Source organism: Gavia stellata, chromosome Z, assembly GCF_030936135.1.
Source record: "Gavia stellata isolate bGavSte3 chromosome Z, bGavSte3.hap2, whole genome shotgun sequence".
Classification (NCBI taxonomy): Eukaryota; Metazoa; Chordata; class Aves; order Gaviiformes; family Gaviidae; genus Gavia; species Gavia stellata.
In genome coordinates this window covers 43,027,756-43,047,912 of record NC_082637.1, presented here as the reverse complement: position 1 = coordinate 43,047,912, position 20,157 = coordinate 43,027,756, and the positions used below count along the sequence as shown (strand labels likewise).

General features: G+C 38.8%; 1 protein-coding gene across 1 annotated transcript in view; it reads left to right on the top strand.

Moving 5' to 3' along the window:
* The window catches only part of LOC104259212 (guanine nucleotide-binding protein G(q) subunit alpha), a 139,540-nt gene that overhangs the window by 29,236 nt on the left and 90,147 nt on the right, over nt 1-20,157 (top strand). The window contains exon 2 of the mRNA XM_059834140.1: nt 19,629-19,813. Coding sequence (XP_059690123.1) covers nt 19,629-19,813 — 185 coding nt within the window. The remainder of the gene's footprint in view (nt 1-19,628; nt 19,814-20,157) is intronic.

Genomic DNA, 20,157 nt, shown 5'->3' with positions numbered 1-20,157 from the left:
GTTCATTGATACTGAGGTTCTAACGAGATTCCAGCTGGGACGGTTAAACCATTTGCTCTTCTGCAGAGTGCTGGGTTGGTAGGTTTTAAAACACTTTACACAATGTTACTAATTGCATAAAATAGTGCAATAAATAAAGGCAGGAACCTGAAACAAAGATTGTAGTTGCCAAAACATTCTTAACAAGTCAAAAAAGGTGCCAGAAGTAGAACATACTACCTGGATCCCAGTCCAGTTCCTTTTCCAGTGAGCTTTTGTGGTTCACAAAGTGAAGAGTAATTTATGACTAGTTAGTGAATTGCAGGCTTCGTGCTTCGTCCTAGCTCCAAGTTGCAGCAAAGCTCCAGGCTATCTCCTTCCCTACATACTTGATCTAGTTGGCATTTCCCAGCATGAGGGACACAATACTGTTTAGTAGTCCACAAGCAAAAACGTAGGAAGCCACTCTCCCTTCTGCTTGCTTTAACCTGTAGAGCTTCAGTAGCGGTTGGTGTTTGTACTCATCTTTTACGCTTATTCAGAATACGAGCACATTTTAGCAGTGGTATGATTCAACCCAGGATTATGTCTGTAAAAGGTCCTTGGGTGAAGGCCAGCGCCACGAAGAAACCTCGTATTTTCTCATTGGTAATTCATAATAGTTCTGCCTGGAATAGCTCAAAGCAAACATAGCTTAGGACAGTTCAGTGTGTGCTGAATATAATTTTGTCCTTTTCAAAGTGTAGGTACTTCAGTGTGTTAGGGCATATTAATCTGGACTCTTGCTGAGGCAGCCCAGCAATAATCAGTGGGTCAGCTAATTGCCATGCAAGTGGTTGCAGCCCATGAATGTTCTTACAGGACCCACTCATATGCTCAGAGTAGAAGTAGTGTACACACATACTATAGGCACTGTGCACATGCTTAGTAAAGCCAGTGTTTTTTGGGAGTGCCAGGCTTACTGCATGCATGCCAGCAGTGCGGTTGCATTGTGGTTGTAGAGAAAGCCCAGTGATTTTATAAATGTGTCAGGCATGTGGGCTGTACACAGACCTGGTAAATGACAGCCTCTGGAAAGTTCTGCTTTTACTGCTTATTTGCCATAGGTCCTTCGCTGCAGCAGGGAAATGTCATGGCCGGAAACCCTGTACCACCAGGTAGTAGATGGCCTTCCAACATAAAGTTTGTCTTCTGTTCATCTACAGAAATAGGTATGGTTGCATTTCAGTCTTGCTAATTCAGAAAATATCTGTGCAAGGGAAGAGAAGGCTTAGGCTTTAGACCACAGTATTTAGGGCTATAAAAATGTAGAACTTTTTTCAAATTTTACATACCTTCCAAAGTTAATCAAATACTAGATTGCCTGCAGTCATCTAGAGAGACAAAGTATTTGTGTGATTTGAAGCTGGTATACTGTATAAAGTACAAATCACTGCATCTGCACTTATTTTGTCCCAGATTGTTGTCACAGCACCTGTGTTTTACTAAAGACAGCTAATGCACCTTCCCGTGGAGGGTATGTGGTCAACAGGGAGTATGTATGATCGTGGAGCGCCAGTAAGCAGAGTTCTAAATAAACCCAAATCGCACTGTGTGGAGATGTTGTTTGAATGGAGTAGCTTGTCTGCCCAGAGACTATTCTTGATACTGACTTGTGTTTGTAAAAAATCATAAAGATGCAAAGCAACAATGTAGGTAACATTTTATTAAACGTAGAAAAATGTTGTGTGGAATTTTTTTTTTTTTAATCTCAGTAAAATGTATTACACAGCTGCAATTTACAGAAAAAAAACCCATGAAAAACAGCCTTGAAATGGATTCTAATTGGTGCTTACTTATTGGTTAAGTACCAATAGCCTTTAAAAGTAATGCAGGAAAATGCTATTGATACCTGTTCTTTTTGATTGTTTAGAAATAAGTAAACCATTTTCTGTAATGAAAATTAACAACAATAACTTAAACCCATTGGTGAGGAACTGTTCTGAGGAGTGGTAAATCACATGCAACAGGTGTAACCACACTGAGCTCAAATGTGTTCTTGTTCAGGTGAATGTGTATTTCACCTCTGTGTTGAGAAGGAATGGGATCATGACCTGTACACCTAGTTTTATGATGTAATGAAATACCTTGCAAAGAATTGTTTCTCAAATAGAAGTTAAAAAGCATTAGAACAGGTTAATAATAAACTTGTAACAACAGAGCTGCACTAGAGTAAATATAGGGAATTAGCAGAAAATGGTGTTCTGCTGCTTTCATTTGATAGTTTAGTTTAAAATTATAGTGGTTACTAGAAAATTATAGAGTGAACTCTGTAAATTATCTTCATTTGTCAGTATGCTATAACATAGATGAAGTCATTTTAGGACAGCATTTTAACATGTTTAATCTTCTCATTAACTACTGAGTCCAGCAGGATTTACTGAAATAAAAGAGGACTAATAAATTAGTTTGATAAAGCTTGACATTTGTGCATAACTGAAGCTACCTGTGCAAAAACCACTGTGGAGCAGCTAATGTGTGGTAACTGCTCACACCACGGTAACTCCGTTCTTAGACTCCTCTCTCCCATGTTAAAAATTATTTAGGTACTTAGGTTACTAAGTGATGGGCAGAGACTTTTTGAAAGCATGTAATGCTCTTTATTCTTTATTTTTCAAGAATGCCTCTAAAATGATTAAAATACACATCGCAGTATACTCTCTTGACGGCTACTCTCCGTTTTTTACCCTCGTGCATATTAATGAGGCCATAGTTTGCAGTAATCTGTTGGGACTACTTAAAGAGTAAGGATGGCAGAATAAAATCCTTAATAAGGATAACAGAAAAAGGGTTTTATGATTAACCTTTCCTGAGGTCATTATTGCTTTCTTTAATTTCTTTTTCTAAGCTGTTCCGTAACTTAATCTTTCTGAAGTGTGACTATTTCTTTTCTTTACTACTAATATCAGTGGAATCAGTACAGGAGGAGATAACAATTACAAAGTTGGGGGGTGGTGTGGGGTTTTTTTGGTTTTTTGTTTTGTTTTGAGGTTTTTTGCGGTTGTTGTTGTTCCTGAAAATGGCGTGGACATACCTTGGGTCTGCTTAGCTGCAACAAGGTTTACAATTTATTATAGTTCTGGTAGTGGAACTTTAGTATTTTGACCCTAAGCTGCATAGTGTAAAAATCTGTATTTTTATACAAATACAGTGTGAGTTTTCTCTTGTTTTCTCTTGCAAACTCAGATTTGCAAACTTGTTTTCTCTTGCAAACTCAAACTTTGCACTCAAGACTTTGAAATATATCTTTTTTAGGATTTTCACATTTTGGAAGTTTATTATTAAAATGTGGAAACTCAGTGTTATTTTCTGAATTTCCAAGTTATTTTGTTGGAAAAAAAATTACTTGGCAGGTTGAAGTAAAGCTATGTGATACCTGACAAAAGTGCTAGTCTCTGAAAACTTGTGCAAAAGACTTTAAAATGTGTTTTTTCTTCATCTTTAGAAAACAGATGAAACTGTTAAGTACAGAAAGCTGTGAAGAAGGCACGAGAAAACTTGTTCATCAGATTTTAAAGCTGATCTCAGATGACAATCAAAAAGGGTTGATATTTATCTGAATAGAAACATTCATTTTAAATTTTATGTCAGAGAATAACGCAGGGCATCCATTGTCTTAACACATTTCTACAGTTTTATTGTTTGTCTGCCACAGTGAGAAAGTAGTCTTTAACTGCATAGTTTGGTCAACTAAGTTGCTTTACCAGAGTTGCCAAACCTACTGTTGTTTACTACGTAACATTTTTCCTGAATAGCTATAAATTGAAGACCATCCCCAAAACACTTGTGTTGACTTTTATGGGACTGTTCCCATGCGCCAGGGATTAGAGGACCAACCTCTGTCCTCTGGCCATAAATGTCAGAAAGCTTACACATTTTTGTAGATCACATTCAAAGAGAAAATCAACTGCATCTTCTTCGTGGCAAACACTTTTGAGGAGGTAACTGCTAATTAGTGTGAGGTGTTGATTATACTGGATGTGCACGCATGATTCAGCAGCTTCTGTGTACTTACCTGGGAGGGTGCAGTGGCTAATTTTTTACTAATGCGCAAAGGCTTTCAGCTGTTTTCAGGTCTGTAGGGCAATAGTGTTAGAGCAGCTGGGCTTTCTCTTCCATTTCTTCTATGACAGATGAGACAGCTGTGTCCCAAAAACTGTCAGCTGACCAGAGGAAAAAGGAGCGTAGTTCAGAACTACCTGGCTATCACATCATCTTCTGCTTCCCATCCCTCTTGGAAACAAAAATGTTACAAAGCATGGAAGACGGTTGGCCACCGCTGCTGATGAGAGTGGCATTCTAATCTGTTTTCAGTCACGTCTTGCTCACCAGTGTGATGGCAGCCAAACGGCTCCATGTTGCTTATGTGTGAAGGCTTGGGAGAGAGGATAAAATGCTCCAGAAATAAATTCTGCACCATGAGCTTCGCAGGGAACTGTCTTGCCTGTTTCTGGTCTGTGAGTGGAAGAGGGGCTCCTTCATTGTACTCCCTCGACAAGGGCCAAGCTGTGCCTGTGCTGGGGAGAGATGGTTGGCGGCTCGCACCATGATCTCACAGGCAGGGGTGGTTTCTTCCATATGCAGCTCTCCTCTCCTGGCTTGCACGGTGCAGAGACCTGCAGGGAGAGGTTGGAGAGCTACTGGTAGGTTCACGAGAAGAAGTCCTTTCCCAAGGGCGTGCAGAGTCACTGCCAGCGACACCTCTGTCTTTGGTGGTGATTTTACAAATTCTGCAGAATGATATCGAAAGCCATATGGAGGGGTCTGCTGGTTAGAATTTGTGAAGTTAGTAGAAGAAGCAGTGTTTGTCTCAAAACTTTTCCTTGTGTTGAAAAATGTTAGCATTTTCAACATTTCTACTCTCCATAAAATGAACTTTTATTATACAAGATTGAAGGCCTTTAGGGCAATAGTGGTATCATGCTGGTTTTTTATACATCTGAAAGATCTAGTCTATTTTTTAAACCATTGTAAGCTATTATCCTCCCTCCCTCCCTCCCTCCCTCCTTTCTTCCTCCTTTCCTCCTAGAGCAAGCCTGAGAATGTAGAAAACATTTTTAGTAACTTCTTTTGCATTTCCCAGAGTTTTTAATAATACATTTTCAGACAGTCCAATCCTATATAAAATGTAATTAGAGACCACCGTTTATCAGAAGAAGTCTTTTAATTTTTAACTTGACAATTGACTGAATTTCAGATCAGACATTTCTTCTGCATGTTCACGCACAGGGGCCTCCTTACAACTGCAGGCCTGGTGTAACTCTAAATAAGCTAGGTTTTTCTTTGTTACTGTGTTTTTACTGCAAGGGTATAAAAAGAGCGGTGCAAAAGTAGAAGTAAATATGGAGGAGCCAAATATAATCACCTTTCAGCATCATGCCCTTGTGGTTGTTGGAAGTAGATACTTGTTTAGCTTTAGACGGTTGACTCTGTGGTTTGTGCTGACAGCTGGATGTGCGCTTGGTTGTTCGGTTGTTTTTTTTAGCTGAACTGAAATTATAATGCAAAAAATGTATAAAGAATGTTGAGCTGTGTGGATAACATTTTAATAGCCTAAAACATAAACTAAAAATTTGGACTGGAACACTTTTCATTTGACTATTGTGCAAAGGAATGACATGTAAAATAAATGTTTACTTCCTGGAAGTAAAAGTTTCCTCTAGAAAGAAAAAAAAGAGCTAACAGAAACTAGAAGTCCTTCCCTCCACCACCTCACCCCTGTGTGAGCTGTAATTGCATTATGGTTCTTTGCCTTGACGGTTAAATTTGTATATTTTTGGTGTACAAAATCAGAATAGGAACAGATAAGGAACATGCATAAGCATGTTCTTGAGTATCTTGCTCCATAGCACTGAAAATGGCTAGGTATATTCAGTGTAATCTCTGTGAAACTAGATGCAAATACAACTGAAAAGCATAATTATGTGAATGCCTGTGAAACAAAAACCCAGCACCACAGAAAACTTAATTACCCAGGGACTTAAGTGAATTTAGAACTTTCTCTCAGATGCGGAGGTAAACAAGGATTGATAATGCCAGTACTAACTTACATGCCCATGAACAGCATGTGGACTTTACATTAAAACAGGAAGCCACATGTCGTTTCAGGAGAGGTCAGAGCTATGAAGAGACTCTAGGAGAGAAAGGAGGTGGCTTTTTCTAAAGAACATAGCTGCATCTCGGTAGTACATGTTATTGGCTAGAGTTTATGTTGTTTAAAACAGTAGCTGTAACTCAAAACACATCTAGTTCATGCATTTCTTAAGATTTCTTCTGATACTGTAACAGTATCCCAGCAGACAGATACTTCTTCTGAGAGGCAGCAAGGCATATTGCTCATCCACAATTTCCATTGTCTTCTTATTGATATTATCTTATGTTTTTGTTACTTTTATAAATAGACATCAGTTATTTATTAATGTACCCATTCTTGGTTGATGTTTTGTGTATGTGTGTAAAGTCAGTAAATGTGAAAAAATTCTAAAAGCTTTCAGAGGAGGTAATAACCTGGTATATACAAGGTTACATAATCGGGTCTAAATAAATATGTACCTTCAGCCTATAACAAGGTAATTACAAAGAGGATCGGCAGTTTCTCTTGAAGAGAACGCAGAAGTCCTGGAGCTGTCAGTTTTGACTCGTCTGACAGGCAGCTGGAAACTGTTTTCCCTTGAGCTGCTGAAGTAGCTCAGCTGAGCAGGTCAGTGGCGTTGGAGCTGGGCTCCGGCGGGTCCACCTGACGGGCTGGGAGCGGTGCATGCTGTCCCCGTCACAGCCCGGTGCTCCACCTGCGGCCTCCTGGCTGCTTCTCTGCTGGAGGAGCAGAACGTTAAAAGGTTACGCTCTTCAGCCGTAGGGAAGCGGTGCGTTAAGTGGCGTGGCTTGCTAGTACACTCTGCTGTTAGAAATGCAAATGCAAAACTATGTGACTGGATGCTTTGACCAGCAAAATCTGCCCGCTTGTCCCTGGTACGTTCTCATACCGTGTTCTTAGCGGCCCAGTAGTAGTTTTCATCCTTCACTTCCCCCAAGCTTAAAATTTTTCAACTTTTCAGTTGTTTTCATGAGCAAATGCTGCATCTTAAAAGAACGCTGCATTTCTGTAACCGTGTACTTAGCATGAAAATACCTATATATGGTGTCATGTGTAAGGCTAGCAAGGATGTCCTCTCAAAACTTCGCTATTCAATTTACTTTCTATTTTTTCTCTTAATAAAAACCAGGGATTTTTTTTTTTTTTTTTTTTTTTTTTTGTGGAGAATCTAATTATAATTTTTTTAATTATAAAGTTGTTCTTTGGTAACAGTACCCTTGACCTGATTTCATAAAGTCAGAGAGTGCCAGTGGTATATTTGTGTCTATAGAGTCTTCATCACTGTGTGCGTGTGCATGCACATGCAAGTATGGACATAGGTATCTTTACATTAAAATAAGCAAGGAACATAATTAAAACATGAATTTATTCAATCTTTCTTTTATTAGTATTAGTCAAATCTTGTAAGATTTTAAATGGTTGAAATTAGACATGGGCCGTCTTTCCTGAGATATGAAAACACAGCAGCTGCATTGCTCCTGTCCAGCTAACGAGCTGGCCGGCCCTTGCCTCCCTTCTCCTTGCAGGGGGAAGAGGTGTGCAGAGGGGCTAGCTTCATTTTAGAGGAGCTGCTTAATTAGTGTATGGCTCCTTGCAGTGGCTGAGAAGACAAGATTTTGCTGAGGATGGCAAAAAATAAATAGCTAGTGACTTTCTCCTGGGGAAGCAGCAGTTAAAAAGCACTCTCAGGTTAAGGACAATCTGCCATAAGCTGCAGGAAATGTGCTGCCCTGGGGGGGGATTTGTAAGGCTCTCGGCCTTGGAGCCAGCCTGGGGTTCGCTCTGTGTGCGTGTGCATGCACACACCCATGCCCATGTGCATGTGTGCTGAGAAACACATAAAGCTGTGGGTGACACTGTAAATGTAGGAACTAGGGGAACACAAACCCAACACTTGAACCTCTCAGATTATTTGAAGGATGAAAATAAAAATGGGAGTAATGTATTTTTATTGTATTGCTGCCATGCCAGAGCTCCTTATCGTGGGCTGTCTGTTCTGCTGGGCTCTGTGTGTGTCCTGGGCGAGAAGGGATGAAGGAACACTGCTTATTCTAAGGGACCGGTCTTTCAGGGACAGACCCTCTCTCAGTATTGCTTAATATCCTCCTAGAAATTTTCGCGTTGAAGGTGGCTGTCAGGAGGAACAGCCCTGGGCTGTGCGCAGCCCTGTGTGGCCGTGGCCATGGCCGTGGGGTGAAGGCCAGGCTGGAGGAGCCGTGTGCCTGTAGGGGAGGGGGAAAGCACTTCCCAGGCCTTCGCACGGCTGATGATTCAAAAGTGGTATCTGTGTTGGCCTTGCCCTCTCACCCCCCAACTCACCTTCTTTTTGCTCCCCCAGCAGCGGTTATGTCTGCTGAAGCTCCTTGCCCTGTTCTGTTTTCTGGTAGGAAAAAACCCAAACTTATACTAGTATCATTACCAAACTTATATCAGAAACATAAAGGAACTATATATCAAATGTCAGTATGCAGATACCTGTCCGACAGTTTCCCTGGTCCATTCACTCAGCCAGCACTAGACCCGAGACAGAAGGATGCTTTCAAGCCTCAAATATACTCCTAGCACTAAAACAATAAAGTAATTTTTGCTTCAGTCCAACTACAAACAAACAAGCCCAAACAAAGTGCAAGGTCTTGCAAGCAGAGCCCTGCGCTGACTGCAGTGAGGAATCTGCCGCAGTAATGCATGATTTTAAAAATAATATACCTTACAACATGTATTACACATTGCGTATCTTCCCTGGTTTCCAAAGATGACCCATCTTGAGAGCACCATAAAGGCAATACTGTCTTAGTGGTGTAAGCTAAACATGACGTCTAACAGTAAATATTTTGGTCTCATATTTAACCCTTTTCCCTCAGGCCAGTGTGAAGGGGATGCCTCCACACTCCTCCTCCCTCCCCAGGGAGACTGAAGAGGTGGTGGTAATCCAAACCCACACCCACCTGGTTTCAGGCCCACTCATGAGCATCCATCTCACTTCCATGCACCACCACCCTGGCTACTCCATCTAGGGCTGGACTCAGTGTCATTACAGCTGATCACAGCACTAAACTCGGTGTGGGGTGGTGGTGGTTTAGGCCTTTTATAAGGAGCCCAGAGTTTGAGTGACTATCTTTTCTGGAAGGAGTGGCCAGCCGTTTTTGAGGAAAAGATGTACCAAAACACCAAGAAGCACTTGCTGTTCTTACTCTTTAATGTAAGATAGTGATACTTAGTAATACCAGAAATGCTGCTTGACAAAAATATTGCATCATAACAAGTGCTACTATTTCAATGACTTTTGTTTTCAGTAAAGATACATTTATACTGGTTTTGGTATAGCAAAACAATTGATTTTGAAGTATTTTCACATTCTAAGAAACAAAATGCTCTGCTGTATCCTTTCAGCTCCTGGATGGAGCCCTTTTTCTGCATGGTAGGTCAAAAGTTTATGTCAGGCTTTTAAAATAGAGCTCACAAACATAAAATAGGCTAACTTATTAAAAAAAAACCCCTTTGTAAAGTGTGTTTTCATGCTTTTGCACTTAGTTGTTGTTAACATGTTGTTAAAAATTGACAAATTAGGTAAGACACTGTTTTTTGTCGGCGTTTCCAATGGACACAAATGCACATCAGGTATACTCTCTGCGTATTACAGTACTTCTTTGAAACATAAATTAGAAAATAGATCACAAAAATTCTAACTACACCTGACAAAAGCAGAACATGCAAAGTATAAGGCTGTGTGCATGGTAAATACAGCTATTGTTTTGTAGTTACATTCTTGTACATGATAGTTATGTTTGATAGTAGAAAATGTCAAGAGATCCGGATTCTCCTTTTCCAGTTACAATGATGGCAATTTCATTCGGGTAGAAGAATGATAGCCCTTGCTCGGGGCAGGGCGGGGGGGGGACGACGACACACCAACAAAAAACTCTGTTGCTGTATCTTAGACATGAAGATCACTTTTTCTAAAGATGTAGGTATTTTTTAAAATAGTAAAAGCATCTTATTCCCTCCCATGGTAAAAATAAAGGAAAAATATTATGATTTTGAATGCTAACAGTATTTTTCCTTGCTTTTGATTAATCAAAGTGGTTTGTACTGTCCCTGAAATGGTGTCTCTCAGAGTTGCTAGGAATAGGAATTATGTCTGTCTGTTCATAATCTCTGAGTAACAAAAAATGAAAGAGACTTGAAATTAATTTAAACAATGAACTCCCTCATATGAAGTACCCAAAGCCTTCTGAAACATCAACTTGAAGAGTAGATGCTCTTACTTCATTTTACAAATGTATATAACAATAGGAAACACAACACTATTAAAATACGTAAATACAGATTTTTATAATACATTGATAATATCGATAATCTATAATCGAAAATATTTACCATCAAACCATCTTGATAACATTGTTTTGTAGTAAGCCTTAAGTCAATCACATGGTGATTTCTTTCTCCAACCCCCCGTTTAAGAAAATCTTATTTGAGATACTATGTGAATATTAACCATCTTGTAAACTTTTTTTTTAAACATGGTTGCATTTTTCCCCCAACTTAATTTTAAAACCTTTTATTAGATAGGCTTACTTAATGGCAAGAGTACTTTACGTACACAGGTGAAGCACCATAGGTGGAATAGCAAAGAAAGTTAAGAGGTTTAACCCCAATCCCAGTCTTCATCCAGTAGTTAAGTTAGTTTTCACAGGAAATCAGGGGGTGGTCAGCATATTACTACCATTTTCTATTAATAAATAGCTAACAAAATCCATGCATGTTGGCTTATAGGTAGTTGTATATGATAAAGACCTCCTCAAATAAGATATATATTAAAATAATAAGAGAAAATACGGGGGTGGGTGAAGAGCATATTGATTTATCTACCTGGATTTTTTTATCAGGCTTGTCACTGAGGTGAAAACGAAGTACCTTTGGGAACAGTGATGAACTCTGATATGTTTGTGCCTTGGAGTCTGCTTTCCAACACTATATTCTGCCCTCAGATGTGGGTATAAAAACCCATTTGAAATTAATTATGCAGAAATTTCTAAAGACAGATTTGGGCTTTCCTCTGTGGAAGGAAGGTAGGAATTTGTATTGTACTGTTTTTGACTAGTGCTGGTGTTTGCTTCTGGTTTTGTTCATACTTTTTCCGTGGACAAACAGCATGCATTGGACTGGTTTTCAACAGTTTGCGGTTAGGTAGAGTTGTGAGTAGCATAAAGAAAATATTTTTGAGGGTGAAACTTCATTTGTGGCACTTTTTCTGCACGGATGACCTCTTTAGGCAGAATTTGTTGAAGTTGCTCCAAACCATATAAAACCGAAAGCTAAGCACAGACTGTAAAGAGTTGTTTCTCTTTAGGGAGCCCCTAGTTTTTCAGAGGGATCCATTCAAGAGGAGGGAGGAGAAGGTCACACAGAGTGGGGTCCTGTCCTCCTCTGAATCCGTTTACAAAGCTCTGTGAAATCTTAAGGAGTTACTTTTCCTCTGTGAAGGCAGCCAATTTATCTCTTCTCTTGCTTTCCTGCCTCTGAATTATACGCAAACCATAAGAAGATAGCTCTAGAATTGTGAAAATTATCTGATTATAGCTTGAAATGATAAGGAGGTTCTTCTGCTTTGTTGGGTGGGGGTTTTTTTGGGGGGGTGGGTTGTTTGTGGGGGTTTTGTTGTTGTTGTTGTTATTTTTTGTTTCTGGATTTGGGTTTTTTTTTTTCAGAATTGAAGGTGGAGAGAGGAAGATGCTGACTTCCAGTAATGGGTTGTGCCTGGCTGCATAGTAATACAGTGTGGTTTTGATTATCTGGCACAAAGCTATATTTGATTAACTAGATTTCTTGTAAAGGAGTTTGAGAGGTTCTGTTTCAGTAAAAAGCTTGAATTAATATTCATTTAAGAAGCTGCAGAACATCAGCTGAATTTTAAATTTTAATTCTATCTTCCCAGTTGTCAGCAATTCGATGTCTTGCTTAGGCTTTATTGTAGTAGTCACTTGGACTGATTTTAATTGTGTCACAGGTACAATGAGGATGAGTGTAAGTTTTATTTCTTTGAGTTTAGTGGCTGCATTAGAGCGACATGCAAAGTTTATTATCTGCTCAAACACAGCCAGATTAAATTTGTAAGAGGATTTCTCTGCTTTAGAAAGCATTCAGACTGTCTGGAAGTGAGAGCATTCAGCTCCCATACTCCGCTGTGGAGAAGTTCATTAGTACAGTATGATATTTATGCATATAATAATCAACAAGAGGAAAAAAAAATCATTCTTAGATAAAGATGGTTGATACAGTTTTTATAGTCTAGTTTAGGTAAGGAAAAGATGCAACAGCTTTAGTAGTATTTTGCAATGGATAACACTTGCTTAGTTTTTCATAAACATCTAAGACATTCAAGACTGTTCTTGAAACAATTAACTCTAGGTTGATGTAGATGTTTCACATTACATATTAAATGTAATTCTTCACTTCCTGAGCTATATTCATAAAATTCTACCCGTCCTTTCTTTGGAAGGAATCTTCACTTATCTTGCCAGGCTCTTTTTTGTTGTTACATGAGTCATTCATGACATGATATTTTGTTTTCTTTCATAGAATATTGATAGTCATCTTAACTAAATGTTTATAAATTACTAAAACGATACAGAGGAGGTAATTTAGTGAATGGTAAAATGATTATATGCTTCCTTTTTGAAAGCAAGTACAATATGTAGATGTGGACTGTGAACAAAATAATTAAGATGATTATGTAGTTAAATTAAAGAGATTCTGTCAGTGGAGCAAACACTTGGCAATAGAACAGCATGTACACCTCTTCCAGGTTTTTTATTGATGGCTCTTAATTTAAACCTGTGCTTTGTTAAATCTCAAAGGCCATCACTCGATTTCTCTCCTAACTTAGCTTTTTGTAGTTACTCCATACAAAACCGTGTGCTATTGGTGTAGGAACAGATGTCAGGAAACATTAGCTCCTGTCCTGGCTTGTATCGTTGCCTTGCTTGAAACTTCAGGTGCTTTCCTGTTCCATAGTTTTGTCCATTAGTCTAACTGAAACACCATCGAAAGCAGTTCCTAACATCAAGTGACTCTTGTGAAGTGTAATCTAGTAATGTTAATTAGGGAGTTTGATAATCACAGAAGGAGGATTCTACAGTACTACTATTAATTTTATGGAAAATACAAATATGCCTGCTATATTCATTATCAGGACTTCTAATGTTTCCTCATAGAAATTCTACTTATGTCTCTGGATGAGTTGTCATTTAAATTCTTTGGTGTTATACCTCAGTTTTTATGACAAAGACTAAAACAGTCAATTCCAAAAATTAATTCATAATTGTATAAAATGGTTGGAGGTATAGGTTGGTACTCAGGTATCTTTCAAGAGGTATGATACAGAGATAAAATATGTCATGGAGATAATATTTTTTAAGCAATGGAGAAAAAGTTGGATAGAGAACGAGGAGTCCTCAGTTAGAAAGGAGTGCTAGGCAATAGCTGTACTGGCTTGAAGTTGATGGACAACTCTCTGGTTGTGGCCACTGTTGACAGAGGTGATGGTCAAGGCTGTAGGGGCAACGATCCATTCGTAAGGTGTCAGGATGAGGAACCTGTCTGCGTAGATGCTCAGTCATGTCAGATGGAAAGAGCTGTTTGTTTAGGAGCCTGATTGTTTCGCTAGCCTCGCCGCCTTCTTTGGATGGAGAAGAGATATTCTAGCTGTGCTCCAGAACTTGCACAGAGGTGTTATAGGGTGAGCTGGGGAGCTTTGCCTCCATCTGAGGGAGTTTCACTACAGGCTCAACCAGCTGGATGTCCCTCCCGACAGCGGCCTTCAACTGCAAGCCTCAAAGCTGCTGTTCCAAGTGGTAGGACAGACTGGCTCCTTTGCTTCAGCTCCTGGAATGATCTCATGCATTCCGTAATACATTTTGGATATTTTGGCACCTACAAAGCCAGGCTACTCCAAGGCCTGAATTCCTCACAGTTTTTATGTTTTCATATAGGGCCATACTCAGTTTCAGCAGAAATGTGATCCTGATGCATTCCACCGCTGGAACAGCAACAAAAGAAACCATATTTTTTGTTTTCTCTATAGCTGAATTAGTAGTAGCAGCGAGGACATAAAACTCTCTTCCAAGTGAAATATAACTTTATAGTTGAAATCAAATATTTTTCTTCTCATGTGTCACTTCTCTATTACTGTTTTAGCTCTTAATCGGAGTTGCTCCACTACTTAATACCTAATGAGGTTGGTTTCTGCACTTTTCTTTAAATCTGTGAGGCAGTGCACAGCAGACTGCTTTTTCTGGGTAAATGTTTGATGAAACAGTGGAGGTATAGTAATACTGCAAGTAGAAAAATGGTCAGCAGATAGAAGTGACCCATGAATCTTCACTTTCCAGGTACCTCTGGGCTTCTTTCTGCCACCGTGTCCTAAGCTAAAAGCCAGTCTTCTGCAAATGTACACACTGTTGATTTAGTGGTTCTTAGTAAATGTATGTGGATAGTGACTAACAGGGTAGTGGATTTCAGTGGTTTTTTTTTTCTTACATATGTCCTTTTTTATCTAATTAAATACGAAATTTCAAACAATAAAATATAGCTTATGTTTTTCTTGCTTTTTCATAGGTCAAACTTAGGAATAAACAGAGAGAGTCAGGTGTAGTTTAGCAGCATTTATTTTCTTAACAGATGCCAGTGTGGATTTTGCTTAGAGAATGGCATCTTTGTTGTTTTAGTTTAAAAACAGCCTTGTATTTGATCACTCAGGATGTTATAGTTCAGATTTACTTAAGTTACAATGCAGAGAAATGCGAAAACAAGTACAGGTATGTGTTGCATACCCATGTGAAAGAAAAGTTGGTCAGCCTAGGCTTCTAGTCTTCAATTATTTTTTAATTAGTCTCCTATGTCTTCCTTGTCAGCTACTATATGAGTTTTGAAGCCATTCTGCCAGTAGCTGCATTATCACCTATTTAAAATGAACCATTTGTTAAGTTTTTCTGTAAGTTTCACAGGGCAAGGTATGTTGTGTTTCAACATTTTGTAGTTTCATATTTGCAGGATGTGCACCAGGACTAATAGCAATAATACAATAAATTGTGCATGATACGTGTGTATGTGTGCGCAAGCAAGCGCGTAAGGGATTACTGCTGCATTTCAGCAACCTGACTTCCTTCCTGGTTCTGCTTTTGGAAATAATACTGCTGGGGGGCCTTTCAGATCACTGGTTGTAAAATTCTTGGTGATGCGGTAATGTTTGTTGCGATCACCATTTGAAGAAAAAAAATTTTGGCGGGTCTTCAGAGATTTGCCAGGTTGTAAGATGCTAAGCTCTTACTTACAAGTTTTGATAATCCTCTATGCCGTGCTTTAATGGGAATTCATCACTATTTGAGACATTTCTTTACTGCTTTTAGAAGACAGTTAGTTAATTATTTTCATTCATCAGTTGGGTTGTTTTTTTAATCTGGAAAGAAATTTAAAAATGTCAAACGACCAACCATACTGTGTGCTTGAATCAGGGAGTTCTTTCTTTTTCAGTCACACCACTGACTTCTCTCCAAAGTACCACCCAAGAGTTGTATTAGGATCATAGGGTTTTTTGGAAAGTCACTGTTTATAAAAGATGAGGAGGAAGGGTGTTGTTGTTATTGTTGTTGTTGTTGTTGTTATTATTATTGAGATTCTGCTATGTTGTGTGGCCTTCAACTGTCTTCTGACAGACAAGGAGATACTACTCATCTGGCTTCAGAGAACTGATCCAATCTTGACTAATTTAAATGTGCAACAGCAGCCAGCAGAAAATTTATCTCAGTATAGTTTTATCCCACCTTGGTCCATTCCGCTGATCCTCTCCATTGCCATTTTACCTGTGCTCTCTCCTTATATCAGCTAGAGGTATTCCTGGGATGATGGTGGTAGAAGCAGCGGTTAGCAGAAGCTGTAAGGCATTCAGAGCCCCTCAGGACATGTAGATTTTTTTTATCCACTTTCAAGTTTTCTTCTTTTCACCAGGTGAAACACACCCACTCAAGAGTCTTGTTCAGCCTGTTAGCCAGTGTTGGTTTTGTTTTATATGGTGATAGGTAAAATTGTGTTTCTTAACTTGCTCTGTAATGGATGAGGCTGTAGAAAGCACAGTTGGTGTTCTATCAATCAACATCTTGATTTTCTTATAATGCCAGTCATGGGATTTTAAAAGCCAAAAAATATACAAAAATAATCAAATCTAGGTTTGACTCAGTGCTGTAACAGAGATAGGTTAAAATCTCACTCCCCATGAGGAATAATGCTGTAATGATTGCAGCTTAGCTAACCCTGGTAATTCATTATGCCAAATTTTCCCCTGTTTCTCTGATAGTAAATAACATTGCTTGTTTTCTTTCCAATTATTTTAGTTTGGGCAGAACTATCTGAGCAAATCTCTAGTGAGATGCTTGTAAATGGTGTTCTATCACTATTAAGCAGTTTGCCCATAAACAGGACTTTTTTTTACAAAAAGATTTGATGCTACTGTTTAAAAAAAAAGCTATACTTGGAATTTCTTTTTATGCTTTTCTTGTCAGCAACAATATAAAAATATTTACTTTTTGCCCTTCATCATAACAATCTAAGAGGAACTATCAGTCTGAAGTTTTTCTGAGTTCCTGTATATTGTGCTGCAAATGAACATTTTCACTTCTTAGTAATGTATGCATTCTGTGCATTATTTCCTTTTTCATCAGGATACTTTTCACACTTTGCCTCTGCATATGTGACACTCAGTGCAGTTAAGGAGGACTAGAAATGTTCTCCTTGTTGCCGCTGGCTTAATCAGAAAATTAGTCTGTGGGCCAGCACAAGAAAGTAGTTTTAAGCATTGACCTGGGGACGGACAGACATAAGGAAACTTTGAGATGGCCTTCAACAAGAGAGAGAGATACCATTTTCATATATGTAAGGGTAGTTATACATATTTTATATGTATATACAGTATATATTTTTCATATACAGTTGTACATGAAAAATGTACATACAATAGATATTTTTCCGTATACATATGTATATTTAAAATATACAAAAATACATATAGTGTGTGTGTATCTACATGTCTTTAGATCTCGAAGTATAATGTGTTGCTCGTCTTTGGCTGACAAAGTTTTAGTACAGTGACACTCAATTACAGAACCACAAAGCTGAATAAGATGCAGGCTTAAGTTTTAGAGTCTTCTTTGGATTTTGATTTTGTTTTCCTATATATTGCAGTTTTTGTAGACTCACTTTCAAGGTGTAAATAATCTGAAATACTCTCTTCTCTAACATGATGCAGATTGCTTTACCACCGTGTTTTCTTGTGTGTGATTATCATGTGTGATATCGATTGCTACCTATGCTCCCAACAAAGAATTAAAAGAATTAGAAGCTTCAGGTTTTAGAACAGAGTAGATAATACAAGCATGTCCTTGCTATCTCTAAGCTAAATTTGCATTTGGGGATTTTGAAGGAATCTGGATTCCCATGTAGGGACGTGTCAGGACCAATACTGGAAGTCACTTGGTATTCCGCTGATTCAGAGGTGTTTGGGGGAAGTGATTTTCTTATGCATTAGTTAAAGCAGAATATTTAGTGAAAGAGTTAATTGTGTCAAAAAGGCATCTTATAACCATTCTGTGCTTTATAGGTTCATGTTGAACAGATTTTTGTACTAAATGTGTGACATACCTTGCAGAAAAGCTGGACAGTATTACAGAATTACTAAAAAATGTGTGGTATGGAACTTTATTTCCCTTTATACATGACTCTCTTTCATAGGTTTCAGAAAAAGAGAAAAACTGTGGTGGTCTTAAGGGTACCTTGAAGTATTTTTTGCTATGCAGTAGTTCTAGTTGACTAGGTTTGTAATTTTATACAGTCTTAAGAAAAGTAATGTTTTCTCCCCATTGGTAGATTGCAGAAGTGTAAAGATCGCACCTCTGATTCTGATGAACTGCAAGACAGGCAGATATCATTGACCCAGGATGGCCTGCACTACTTCACCCTTTCCACAAAGACCCGTGCCTGGTTAGCATGAATTTGTCCTGTTGCGTGGGGCAGGTCCTGCCTGGTGGCTAGGCAGTGCCCTGCAGAGGTGGCCCGCGCACGTAGTGCTGCACTCCTGACCACAGTGCAGGCTGAGGACCCCCATGAAGGCTGAGGGTGGAAGCAGGCTTGGGCTCAGCTTTTGGCTTCAGAGTACGTTCTTCTTCATTACAATAATAACCACTTTCTCTCCAGAGAAAGTAAAATTGGTCAGTATGTAACATTGTACTTGATTTTCTGGGAATGTATATGTAAGGAAGACTTGTGTTAGAAGTTTGTTTTGTGCGTGTGGGAAATGGGACTGAAGGTTTCAAAATGATGCTCATGGTAAAGGGAGAAGATTTTACAGGCTTCCAGCTTAGATTTTTGCAGGATGTGCTATCTCAAAAATGCTTAAGTGTTGCTTCTTTAACCTTGCACTACACTGCTGAGAAAGACACTTCTCTGACAAGACACCTAAAACATTATCGAAGGGGCATAACGCTGCCTTTGTCCTGGGACATGAGTATTATGGTATGAGGCATGAAAGCTTTGCAGAAATGATAAAAATAAAACCCAGGCTGAACGGCTGAAAAGCACAGTGCTGAGCAATGCACCCTGGTGCATGCGTTTTGTTTCCTGCAGAGCTGAGTAGCTGAGTGAATGCAGGGTTTATGTGCCTGTGCAACTGTGCATTCTAAATTTCCACTCCTCCTTTTAAGCAAACACAGGAGTAATATAGATAAGCTCTTCTAGTCACAGAGGATGAGCTCACTGAATTGGAGCAAAGTAAAAATGTTGTGTGATGTATCCTGTGTGAAACTTCCAACAAGCAGATTTTAAGTTTAAATTGACAAATAGTCAGAAATGTTCATTAACAAACTACTTTTAGTACAAAGTCGCAAAGAAATTTAAAGGAAGGAAGGAATGACTGTCCATTAATGAATATGAGCCAAATTTTAATTAACACTGGTATCACATGTTTCTGAGGTTAAAGTTTGCAGGGCTGTAATTGTTACACTACTTGCTTTTTTTAAAACAAAAAACCAAACCAAAACACAAACATGTCTATTGGTTGTATGCTGCCTACCATAATGTTCTGAAAGTTGGCCAAGAAGGTAGGTTTTTTTCTTCCTTCCTGAATTTTTGTGATAAAATGTCTCATAGTAATTGCCTGGAGTTAGATGTTTTGGACAATTATATCTCCAAGAATGGAAGGTTTTTAACTATGCAGTCATATATTGTACATGTATTTTGGAGTTTTGTTTTACTCATTAGTTTAGTTGTTAGATCAAAAGGGAAGTTTTATTTCAGTGGTACTTCAGTTGCTACTGATGCTGCTGTTTGACACTGAACTGGTCCTTGTAGTTACGTTGCAAGCACCACTTGACACTGTTCAGCTCTGCATTAAACAAGCTGTCAGCATTGTGCAAAAGAAGTCATGTTTGTGTCCAGTGGCTAAAGCATATCCTTCTTATTTGTCTTGCAGGCACAGGAGAGAGTGGCAAAAGCACATTTATCAAGCAGATGAGAATCATTCATGGATCAGGTTACTCTGATGAAGACAAAAGGGGCTTTACAAAACTGGTGTACCAGAATATATTTACAGCAATGCAGGCCATGATCAGAGCCATGGATACCCTCAAAATTCCATACAAGTACGAACATAACAAGGTGAGATTTTTGTTTATTTCTGTAGCTGTAGCTTTTCCTCTTTTTATTTTAGGAAATACACTGAAGGTCTCAAAAAATAACGTCACGCAAATTATGCTCCAAGTTCAGAAGAAAAGGGCATCTTTCAGTCCTGCCTTTAGTTCTCTGCCCTTTTTGCTGCTTTGACAACACAAAGGTGCTGGTTTTAACAAGAGAGCTTATCAAGATGTCTGGGGGCTTTGTCACAGGGCACAGGTTTAATGGCAGGCTGCTGTTTGGCTGTGACTTTAGTTACCCCTTGTCTTTTCTTCCCAGGCCATGCTCTGGCCAGAGCACAGTTAAGCCATTCTTCTGATCATTAGCAG